Consider the following 12,761-nt stretch of genomic DNA (forward strand, 5'->3'; position numbering starts at 1 on the left):
GCACTCTACCCAGGGCGACAGCTTGAGGTTCTGTCTCAAAAAAAAAAAAATAATAAAATAATAACTGCTAGGACAACGTAACCTGGCATGTTTGTGTGGCATATAAAGTAATACATCATGATGGATTTCTTTTGTGATAAATGGTATTAACTTAAAAACCTGAAGCAAAGATGAGTAAGGAAGATTCAGTGGTTAAATGTTCAGGGATTTCATTAAGAAATTTCATGAGTAAGTCTTACTACTCATGTAAAAATTATTTCTTTCAAGGCAAGCCATTGCGCTAGGCAAGTGAATGGGAAGAAAATGAGAATAATGGAAAGTGTGTAGAACATTTAAAAAGAATTACTTGTATTACCAGTTTCTCTGATAGGGTATACATTCTTGTATTAATAAAGACTATATATTAATTTTTTTTAGCTGTCCTAGACTGGGTTTGAACTCACCAGTCTTGGTGTATGTGGCTGGTGCCGTAACCACTGTGCTATGGGCAGTGAGCCGATATATGTTAATTTTAAAAGAAAGAGTCACAGGACTAGAAATTAAAAAATTCTCTCAGACTCTTGACATCCATTATTCAGAAAAATACACTTTTTATCGTGGATTGTTAGTAGCCAAAGGTTTTAGGAGCATAGTATGTTAGAACCAGAAAAATTTTAGGAATCATACAGTCCTGAGCTCCTTTTACATGTTAAAAAACTAGATAATTAGAACATTTTGGGTTTTACTGGCTAGTGCTACAAACTAAACATGTGAAAATAATATGAAAGTTTGTTATTAAGTCTATTACTTACTAGCGCAGATTGATAATTTTAAAGGTTTGCAAGGAAAAGATTATCACCTGGTGAAGGCTGGCTGACCACTTGGTTCTCAGTTCTGGGGCAGTAGTAAATTGTGATTGCCATGCCCCAGGTTTGGTTCTCAGCTTATAAAGTTGGAAAATTTAATATTGTTCATCATTGAGCTCTGAGGGCTGACCAATGATAATAAGACTCAAAAGAGACTGATACATGAATTGGGATACCAGTTTGTCCATTTGTAATAAGAAATGTAACTATTAAGTAGACCAAATATCTGTGTTGATGGATGACCATATTTTCACCTTGAAGGCAAATATACATAGATGTATTATAATAAGAAGAGTTTTTGTGCAGTAGGTGTGGGGAAGATGAATTGATTAGATTTTCTCCCCTGAAGGCCATGAGGTGCCAGATTGTTTTGAGTAACCTGGCAGTTGCCAGGTTATCGTAATTGTCATTAGTGCTTGGTTTGGAGACACTGTTGTTCTGACTGCTATACTCCAGAGCTTTCTACCTATGTGGACTTTCCAAGGCAGACATCTTATATTGGACTTCCTATGTGAGGAAAGAAGCTTCTTATGCTAGCGGGCCTGCTCCCACGAGTTGAATAAAGGTAGATACCCCCATACCTGTTTCCTGGCCACCATGAGTGTAAAAAAGGGCATGTCACAGTTACCTTTGGCTCCTCAGTTCTTTTCCTGTTTTTCCGAATCCAGTGCAGACCTTTTCAACCTCAACTGTTGGCACTACAGTAGGAAATGAGGTGGAAGGCTCAGTGTTGGAGAATCTTTATCACCATGTTAGTCTGTTGCCTTTTTGCCTCTGGGGTGAGCTTCACGTTGATTGATGGGTATTTTTGTCTTTGGTCAGGACGGGAAGCATGTAACCCTGATGTTTTAGTCTGAAAATATTTAAGGACCTGTTTTGGGCTTCTAAACTTAGATTTCATAGGTTCATTGTATGCATGCATTTTCTGTTGGCAATTCAATATAATTTATTAGGTTTGAGTTTTTTACTGTCAGTCACATTCCAGTTATGCCTATCTCTGTGATTACACTTGGGTCATCTGAATAGAATATTGTATAATTTCTGTGGGTGACTGAACATGACTGTAGTTCTTTGTCATTGTTCCTAATTTCATTTTCAGAAAGTAAAAATCCATATGTATTAGAAAATGATTGATATTTGGATATTGGTTATATTGTTGTCTATCTTTTCATGAATTTAAAAATCTATCAAAAAATATCCAAAAAATATCTGTATGTGAAGATGATTTCTTAGGCAACTTGCTAATACAGCATTGTTAGATTTAAATAATTGTAAGTCATAATCTTTTAAGTATGGTTAAAAGACTGTTTAAAACTCTTGGTTTTTTTTGGTTTTTTGGCCCAGGCTAGGTTTGAACCCGCCACCTCTGGCATATGGGACCCGCGCCCTACTCCTTGAGCTATAGGCGCTGCCCAAACTCTTAAACAAAAACAACTATCTCGTATAGTATTATGTTGTTTGTGAGAAAGATATAGTTTATGCTTTAGTGAGAAATGTTAGGGAAGTAAGTATTAGAAAACTTTTTAGAGGAGGAAGCATTTCGGCTGAGCTTTGAAAAATGAGTAATAAAAGTAATGTGTAATAAAAATCTCTTGCTAAGGTAATACATGGGTAATAAAACTGTATGTAGGGGTGTCCAAACCTGCAGCCCTCAGGCTGCATGCTGATTTCGTGGGGACTTTTTTTGCTTATCTGTGATGTCAGATATCGTGAAAAGTATACACAGATCTTTTTTTTACTAACTAGCTTTGCTTAGTGTTTGTATATTTTATTTATTTATTTATTTATTTATTTTAGAGACAGAGTCTCACTTTGTCCCCCTTGGTAGAGTGCTGTGACATCACAGCTCACAGCAACCTCCAGCTCTTGGGCTTAGGAGATTCTCTTGCCTTAGCCTCCCGAGTAGCTGGGACTACAGGTGCCCACCACAACGCCCGGCAATTTTTTTTGTTGTTGTTGCAGTTTGTCTGGGGCTGGGTTTGAACCTGCCACCCTCGGTGTATGGGGCCGGTGCCCTACTCACTGAGCCACAGCACTTCCCAGTGTTTGTATATTTAATGTGTGTCTCACATTAAATTCCAGTTTATGAATTTGTAAATTCCAGTTTATATTGGAAGACAACTCTTCTTCTTTCGATATGAGATAGAAAGGAAAAAAAAAGTTGGATACTGAAGGGAGAGGACTTAGTATCCTGGACAGTTAGATTCATGCTTATCTATATTGTCAATGTTAGCTCCCCCCCTTTAATCTTTTAAAAAAATATGTAATTTATTTTTATTTTATTTTATTAGGAAGGAAGTGAAGGACAAGTGTTGGTCCTTGGGGCCACAAATCGCCCTCATGCTTTGGATGCTGCACTCCGTAGACCTGGACGATTTGATAAAGAGATTGAGATTGGCATTCCGAACGCTCAGGACCGGCTAGATATTCTCCAGAAACTGCTTCGAAGGGTACCCCATTTGCTCACTGAAGCTGAGCTGCTACAGCTGGCAAATAGTGCACATGGATATGTTGGAGCAGACTTGAAAGCCTTGTGTAATGAAGCAGGTGAATGTGATTTGTTATAGTGAGTCTATATTGATGGACTTAATGCCAGTTTATACACTGATGGTTTATATTTTTCTTATTAATGGAGATAGCGCTATTATTTATAATTATAAATATTTATTGAAAAAACCTAGATGATGCAGACAATTATAAAAAGGAAATAAGAATCACTTTCAAGACTTCTTGCTAAAGATAACCACTATTCTAGCATATACAGTTGATCCTCTATATTTGCTATTCAACCAACTATGGATTAAAAGTATTCAGGGGAAAAAACCATAATCAAAACTAACAATACAACAAAAAATAAAAATTAAAAAATTACAATTAGAGTTCACTCTCAAATATTGATTTGAACTGCACACGTCCACATATACTGGGATTTTTTCCAGCAAATATATTGGAAATTTTTTTTGAGATTTGCAGAAATCTGGAAAAAACTCACTTTTTCTTTTTTTTGACTTTTGAGAAAGGGTCTTGCTTTGTTGCCCATGCTGGAGTACATTGGCTTCATCATAGCTTACCGCAACTTTAAACTTCTGGGCTCAAGTGATCCTTCTGTCACAGCCTCCCAAGTAGCTGGGACTATACACATATACCACCATGCTTGCTAATTTTTCTTGCAGAGAAGGGGGTCTTGCTCTTGCTTAGGCTATTTTTGAACTTTTGACCTCAAGTGATCTACCTTGGCCTTCAACAATTTGAAAAAATTTGGTTTTTCTTTAGCTTACTTTATTGTAAGAATACAGCATTTGATACATGCAACCTAAAACATAGGTGTTATTTGAGTCTTATAGGTAAGGCTTCCAGTCAGTAATAGTCTATTAGTAGTTTTTGGGGTGTCAAAAGTTACATATGGATTTTTGACTTCTCAGGGATTTGCTCCCCTCTTAGTGTTCAAGGATCAACTGAATCTACCTAGCATTTATGTTGTATTAGTTATTATAAGTAATCTAGAAATGACTTAATGTATGTAGGAGGATATGCCAGTTTGAGACTGGCTGGTCTTGAACTAACAGGCCTTAAGCAGACCTCCTGTCTCAGCCTCCCAGAGTATTAGGATTATAGGCATGAGCCACTGCACCCAGTGAGAGCAGTTTTTACAACCTGTTGAAATATTTGATCCTGCAGGTAAGAATTTCTTGAAAAAAATCAGATAGTCTTTTTTTTTTTGTCCTGGAAGATGTGTTTATTTTGTAGTAACATTAAAACTTAAAACATCTTTGGTTTCCCAGTAATCTTGTTTCATTAATTTATTCCCTTCTCTTTGTTATGAGTATGTGTTTCTAAGTCCTTTTACACTTTGGAGGAATTTTTTCCAGTTGTGGCATTCTGTTTCAGTTTGTAACCCATCTGATATTTTTATAAAGTGCTTTAAGGAAAGTTTAACCTTTATAGGTAGTGGAATAAATTAAATTCTTGAATTGGAAATTTGCTTGTTTTGGTCTGGTTTGTGTTGCTGTAATGGAATATCACAGACTGGACAATTTTTTAATGAAAATAAATTTATTTCTCATAGTTCTGGAGGCTAGGAAGTCTGATATCAAGTTGCCAGCATCTGACAAGGGCTTTTATACTGTGTCATCCCACACCAGAAGGTAGAAAGTCAAGAGTGTTCAAGTGCCAGAGAGCAAGAAGGGGCTTAACTCACTTTCATAACAAGCCCACATGTGTAACTAGCTCACTTCTGCCATTATGACATTAATCCATTTTTGAGGGCAGAGCCTTCATGGTATAATGACTTCTTACTGGTTCCACCTTCTGTCACAATGGCAATTAAATTTCAACAGGAGTTTTATAGAGAATATTTAAAACATAGCAGTTATTTTAGAGCTTTAATTCAGAAACTTCTATCTCCAAGTAATTGATTCATAATTGCCTAACTTAAGAGGTGTTGAAGGCCCTTCTGTTAATCTTTCATCCTTTTAATCTGGTGTGATACGTGTAGGGAAAGACATTAGAGAAGGAAAAGTAGGTAAAAAACAGAATATGACAAAGGAAAAAGGTTTGTAAGCAACTATTAATACAGTGATAAAGTACTCATTAAAAATGTAAAGTGGAAAATATAGTGCGTTCTCTTATGGGGAAAGGAAATGCTGTGTTTATATAGAAAAAGTGCCATCCTAAGGAGAAGCTTAAAGAAAAAGTAGGAGTTCTACATTGAGAAGACGAGAAAGGGAAAACATTCTTTTAATGCTTTTACCAGCTTGTGATAGAAGTATCAGAGTGAAGGGATCTCACGGTATGTGGCAGACCTGAGATTTAAAACCTACCCTGTTTCCCCGAAAATAAGACATCCTCCGAAAATAAGACCTACTTACAGGAAAGATAAGATGTCCCCTGGAAATAAGACCTAGCGCATCTCTGGGAGCACACCTTAAAATAAGACACTGTCTTATTTTCGGGGAAACAGGGGTAGGCCTAGGTTGCCTTCAATTGCATGCTCTGAATTAAAATAAGACAATGGATTTCTTTTAGAGTGGTGTAGCTTTATGACTTAATGTTAGTCAGTGAAACTAAGGGTAGAATCAATCTTCTATTTTCCCTTAATCTAACAACGAATCAGATTATGAAAAGGTAGTTTTTGAAAAGATGTGTTATAATTATATTGATAGTATCCAGTAAGGAAATCACATGTAATTTTTGGGTTTTGTGTATATTGTCTCAAATAATTGTGTATGTTTTATATAATATCATTCTTTTAACTTTATGCAACAGAATAAAGTTTAAGAACAGTATGATAGAATTTTTTGCAAGGAATTTTTCTGAAGAGTCAGTGGCATGGTGAATAGGTTTTAAAGTTTGGATAGCCCTGACTTTCAAATTGGGCTTGTGATCTTAAGCAAGTTCTTTGCTTTATCTGAGCCTACATTTTCTCCATGTATAAATTGAGGGATTAGAGTAGATGGTATTTTATTGCCTTTGCAACTGTGATATTCCCTGGGTGTTAGGGAGACTAAGAAAGACATTAGAAAAAAAGGATAGGGATAATTAGAAAATGGAAAGTAAATAGAGAAGATCAGTAGCCAAGTTATTCAGTAGGCCTGTCTTGGCCTTATTAGCTACTTCATACACGTGGCCTTTCTGCCCTTTATGGTCTTTTCTCTTGTGCCTCTTTGAATGAGTTACACTTAGGTAGTTAGTAAGGGCTTTCCTCTATGTGTTCTTAATGACAATGCTGTCAAGCAGACTAATATTTTTAATACAACTTATACATAATTGCAATTGTGAATTTTCAATAAACACTTGGGTGCAGGTTTTTTTTTTTTAATTAAAATGACTTATTTTCCTTTTGGTAGATAATCAGTGGTGGGATTGCTGGAGTCTAATGAATGGTAGTCTACTTTTAGTTTTTTGAAGAATCTCCGTTTTGGTTTTCGTAGAGGTTGTACTAGTTTACATTCCCACCAACAGAGTTTAAGTGGTCCCTTCCCACCATATCTGCACCAGCATCTATTGTTTTTTGACTTTTTAATGATGGTCATTCTGATGGGGTAAGTAGGTATCTCTTTGTGGTTTTGATTTGTGTTTCTCTGATGATTAGTATTGTTGAACTTATTTTTGTGTTTGTTGATCATTTAAAAAAAACCGTTTATGTCTTTCACCCACTTTTTGAGTTCTTTGTAGATTCTGGGTGTTACCCCTTTGCTGGGCGTATTTGTGAATATTTTCTTCCATTCTCTATGTTGTCTACTTGTTGATTATTTCCTTTGCTGAAACTTTTTAGTTTAATTAAGTCCCATTTATTTCATTTTGTTGTTGAAGAGTTTTTCTACATTTTCTTCTAGAATTTTTACAGTTTCAAGTCTTGCATGTAAGTCTTTAGCCCTTCTTGAGTTAATTTTTGTGTATGGTAGAGATAGGGATCCGGTTTCATTCTTCTCTCATTCTTCTCCACATCCTCTTTTCCCAGCACCATTTAATAAATAGGGCATCCTTTCCTCAGTGTATGTTTTTGTCTTATCAAAAAAATAGTTGTAGCTGTATGGCTTTATTTCTGAGTACTCTATTATGTTCCATTGGTCTGTGTGTCTACCTTTGTACCTGTACCATGTTGTTCGGTTAGTATAGCCTTGTAATGTAATTTGAAGTCAGGTAATGTTATGTCTCCAGTTTCCTTTTGCTTAGGATTGCTCTGGCTGTTTGGGCTCTTTCTTTGTTTCATAAAACATGGATTTAGGATCTTTCTGGTTTTTTTTTTTTTTTTTTAATCTGGGAAAAATGATGCTAGTATTTTGATTGGAATTGTGTTGAATCTGCTAATTACTTGGGGCAATGTGGACATTTTAACAGTGTTGATTCTTTCTACCAATCCATGAGCATGAGATATTTTTCCATTTGTTTGTGTCATCTATGATTTCTTTCATCAATGTTTTTTAGTTCTTTTGGAGAGCTTTCACCTTTCACCTGGGAATTCACAAGTGTATTCCTAGGAATGTTATCTTTGTCGTTATTGTACGTGTTATTAAGTTCTTGATTTGACTCTCATTTGACTCTTGATTGGACTGTTACTAGTGTATAGAAATGCAACTGATATATGTATATTCATTTTGTAACCTGAGACTTCATTGAATTTATTTATGAATTCTATGAGTCTTTTTGTGGAGTTTTTAGGGTTTGCTAGATGTACAATCATACTTTTGGCAGACAGGCATAGTTTGACCTGCTCTTTCCTAGATGACCTTTCTTTCTCTTGCCTGATTGCTCTGGCTAGGACTTCCAGTGCTGTGTTGAATAGTAATGACAGTGGGCATCCTTGTATTCTTCCACTTTTTAGGGAGAATACTTTCAACTTTTTCCCATTCAGTATGATTTTGGCTGTGGGTTTGTCATATATGGCTTTTATTATTTTGAAGTGTGTTCTTTCTATGCCTAGTTTGTTGAGTGTTTAAATCATGAAGGAGTACTAGATTTTATCTGATGCTTTTTCTGCATTATTGAGATGATCAGATGGTTTTTGTTTTTAATTCTGCTTATGTAGTGAATCACATTTATTGAACCATCCTCTTGATCATGGTGAATTATCTTTTCTATGTGCTATTGGATTTGATTTGCTAGTATTTTGTTGAGGATTTTTACATCCATACTCAAGAGGGACATTGGTTTGTGGTTTTTTTGTTGTGTCCTTTCATGGTTTTGGTATTAGGATGGTACTAGCTTCATAGAATGAGTAAGAGGGGCTTTCCTCCTTTTGATATTATGGAACAGTTTTAGTAGAATAGGTGTTTGTTCTTTCTGGTTGAATTGGCTATGAATCTGTCTGTTCTTGTGCTTTTTTTTTTGCTTGGGAGGGTCTTTTTTTTTTTTAATACTGATTCAGTTTTGCTACCCATTATTGGTCTGTTCAGGATTTCTTTTTTTTTTCTAGATTCAAATTTGGAAGGTTGTGTGTTTCCAAAAATTTATCCATTTCCTCTAGATTTTCTAGTTTGTATGTATAGAAATTTTCATGGTGGTCATAGATGATATTTTGTATTCTGTGCTATCAGTTGTAATGTCTCCTTTTTACTTCTTCCTTCTTTTCCTCCCTACCTCCCTCTCTCCTTCTCCTCCTCTTTTTTTGAGATAGGTCTTACTCTGTGGCCTTGTCTAGAGTTCATTGCTACTATCATAGCTCACTACAACTTCAACCTACTGGGCTTAAATGATTCTCCTGGCTCAGCCCTCCCAAGTAGCTGGGACTAAATATGTGCACCACCATACCTGGTTAGTTTATCTATTTTTTGTACAGACGCGATCTAACTCTTGCTCAGGCTGGTCTTGAACTCCTGGCTTCAAGTGATCCTCCTGCCTTGGCCTCCCAAAGTGCTGGGATTATAGGTGTGAGCCACCATACTTGGCCTTTTTTACTTCTGATGGGGGTTATTTGAATCTTTTCTATTACTTGTTTATCTATTATTAGCTCATGGTATATATGTTCTGTTTATGTTTTCACAGAACCAACCTTTTGTTTTACTGATCCCTTGTATTATAATTTTTGTCCAACTACTTGAATTTGATTAAATTTTAAATTAGGTTAATAGTGTGACTTAGAAGCAAGCTAACACAATTATGAAACTGAGCATTTTAAAAAGTAGAATTATGCTCCAAGTGCAATAGAATGGACATAGGTGTATCTAATTTAATTGAACATACAATGGCATCTTCATATACTATGATGTGTGCATTAAACAAAATTCTATTACATAGTGAATTTGAATTATTTTGAATTTTAAATGAATTGAACATTTAATGTCTCATCTCACTTAAATTTAGAGGAATTACTAGGGGATAATTTGAGTGGCTCTCAGTCTTTTAAAATAACTGACCAGGCAAGTTTGAACTTGTATTTTTTTTTTAAACATGCTAAATTTTCTTGGGCAAATGGAAGCAGTCATAATCAATAAACAGATGATAGATTTACTGACAAAGCTAGAATCTTTTTTTTTTTTTGTAAAAAGAGTCAGTGATATTTTAATACTTGGAGGCTATCTTTGTGACTTCTGATACATTACGGGTGCTCAAGTATTTTGGCATTGAATTGAAGAAGATAGACTGAGAAATATGTAGTATGTATAAAAGCTGGGAAATATGATTACTGCCCTTTACCCTTGGTAAAGGTGGAGAATGTCGAGGTAAGGTTTGTTTGTAAATACTTACTGGGATTCAGACGTCACCCTCTTTGGAAATTCTAGTTTTGTGCTGAGAAAGGAACTCTCTAAGTGGTTATTGCTACCTTTGTAAGTAGCAAAAAATAAGTTGTAATTGCTATGTAAAACTCAAAAATGTAAGGCAGTGAGGCTGCATGAAATAAATAGACTGGAAATGTTAAAGAAAATAGCATTTTTGCCTTACTACTGACAGATTTCTTGGCTTTGGCTCTCACTGTGGACTTTAACACGTGGTTTTTAGGGAGCATTTTCATTGTTCACCAGTTGTGCTGTGCTTAAGTGGAGTGCTTATGAAAGGCTACTGGCATATCTGTTGTAAGGCACCTTAACCAGACTTGTGGGTTTGGACACTAAGAGATTCTGTCTTTAGGAGATATTTTTCTGGATATGTTAAATTAAATCTGTCTCTTTCTATTTTTCTCCTCCATGGAATTCATATTCATTCACATGTTTTTAATTCAGGACTGATGACTTAACAGCAGGGATTCTCAAACTTTTATTATGTGATTCTGATACATGATAATCTGTAGAATTTACTAAAGCAGGTTGCTGAGTTTCACCCTCCAGGAATTTCTGGTTGAGTAGATCTGATCTGGTACCTGAGAACTGTATCAATAGCACGGTTCCAGGTGATAATTGATACAGATACTGCTGGGGTCCACTTGAGCGCTATTGATTGACCTAGGACTGTTGGTTCTTTTTTTTGACACAGAGTCTGACTATGTCGCCCTTGGTAGAATGCTGTAGTGTCACAGCTCACAACAACCTCCAACTCTTGGGCTTAAGAAATTCTCTTGCCTCAGCCTCCCAAGTAGCTGGGACTACAGGCGCCCGCCAGAATGCCCAACTATTTTTTGGTTGTAGTTGTTATTGTTATTTGGCAGGCCTGGGCTGGATTTGAATCCGTTAGTTCTGGTGTATGTGGCTGGTGCCCTAGCTGCTGAGCTACACTTGGGAAGCTATAGGACACACACACACACACGCATGCACGCACACATTCTTTCTCATACTCATACATTTCCATCTGATACTTAATTGATTAAGGGAAGTGGGGAATTGAAATCTGAATGTATAATGTTTCCAAAGTGAATTTTGAAGTACCCCATATTGCACATGCCTATGAGTGGGCATGTGAGTCATTGAGTTAGAGGAGTGTCTCCAACTTAAATGTATTTAAGAATCACTTGTACAGCTTGTTAAAACATAGTTCTGGGCTGTGTCCTAAATTCAGTAAGTGGAGGTGGGACTTAAGAATTTGCAGTTCTAATAAGCTTGCAAGTAATGTTAATGCTGCTGCTCCAGGTACTATACTTTGGAACCACTGATTAGGCCAACCAACTACCAATTTTGAAAGATTCTCTGTAATTGATTTAAATAACTGTATTAAAATTAAGTATTGTAATTCTTTGAATACCTCCAATAGTGTTGAGTTTCTTCCCAGAGTTTTTATGTGATACTAATGTACTATTCAAAACTACATCATTTAATTCTCCCACTCAAGGGAAAATGAATGTAAAAATTTCTCTTGCAAGTATGTATAATGGATCTGAATAAAACTTAAAAAGGCAAATAATTCTGAAAGATGGAAAACCCACAGGTAAGGAAACAGTTAAGAATTAACAATTAAACGTACTAGTTAGAATCCAGACATTCGTTTTTCCTAGAACATTTGTGTGTTTATGATATGTAGACCTGTGTATTCTTTGTGTATTTTGTGTGTTGTCTCTGATGGTTTTCCATCTGCTTGGACTGTTGTGTGGCGGAGGAAGCTCTGCCCTTTTAAACAAATGATGCACAGGTGTCTAGTAATAGCATGAATTGAAAGGTCTGAGAATTTTTTTAAATCAGCTGTGTACATTAATGCAATTATGGGGTACAATGTGCTGGTTTTATATGCAATTTGAAATATTTTCATTAAACTGATTAACATAGCCTTCACAATATTTTCTTAGTTATTGTGTTAAGACATTTATATTCTACATCTAGTAAATTTCACATGTTCCCTTGTAAGATGCACTGTAGGTGTGGTCCCACCAATTACCTTCCTTCCACGCATCCTATCCCCTCCCATCCTTCTCCCCTTTCCTCTTCTTCTTGGGCTATACTTGCATTATAGCTTTCATAAGAAAGCTATAAATTGGTTTCATAGTAGGGCTGAGTACATTGGATACTTTTTCTTCCATTCTTGAGATACTTTACTAAGAAGAATATGTTCGAGCTCCATCCATGTAAACATGAACGAGGTAAAGTCTCCATCTTTCTTTAAGGCTGCATAATATTCCATGGTGTACATACATCACAATTTATTAATCCATTCGTGGGTTGATGGGTACTTGGGCTTCTTCCATGACTTAGCAATTATGAATTGGGCTGAAATAAACATTCTGGTACAAATATCTTTGTTATAATGTGATTTTTGGTCTTCTGGGTATATACCAAGTAGAGCAATTGTAGGATCGAATGGCAGGTCTATTTTTAGATCTATATGTGTTCTCCAAACATCTTTCCAAAAGGAACGTATTAGTTTGCATTCCCACCAGCAGTGTAGAAGTGTTCCCTTTTTTCCACATTCATGCCAGCATCTCTGGTTTTAGGATTTTGTGATGTGGGCTAATCTTACTGGAGTTAGATGATATCTCAAAGTAGTTTTGATTTGCATTTCTCTGATGATTAAAGATGATGAGCATTTTTTGATATGTCTGTAGGACATGCGCCTGTC

The 12,761-nt window shown here is 35.9% G+C and overlaps 1 protein-coding gene across 2 annotated transcripts in view; it reads left to right on the plus strand.

Annotated features, from left to right (window-relative positions):
- The window catches only part of SPATA5 (spermatogenesis associated 5), a 351,563-nt gene that overhangs the window by 24,725 nt on the left and 314,077 nt on the right, over nucleotides 1–12,761 (plus strand). For both annotated transcript variants that reach the window (XM_053575876.1, XM_053575969.1), the window contains exon 9: nucleotides 3,137–3,392. In XM_053575876.1, coding sequence (XP_053431851.1) covers nucleotides 3,137–3,392 — 256 coding nt within the window. The remainder of the gene's footprint in view (nucleotides 1–3,136; nucleotides 3,393–12,761) is intronic.

Source organism: Nycticebus coucang, chromosome 1, assembly GCF_027406575.1.
Source record: "Nycticebus coucang isolate mNycCou1 chromosome 1, mNycCou1.pri, whole genome shotgun sequence".
NCBI classification, from domain to species: Eukaryota; Metazoa; Chordata; class Mammalia; order Primates; family Lorisidae; genus Nycticebus; species Nycticebus coucang.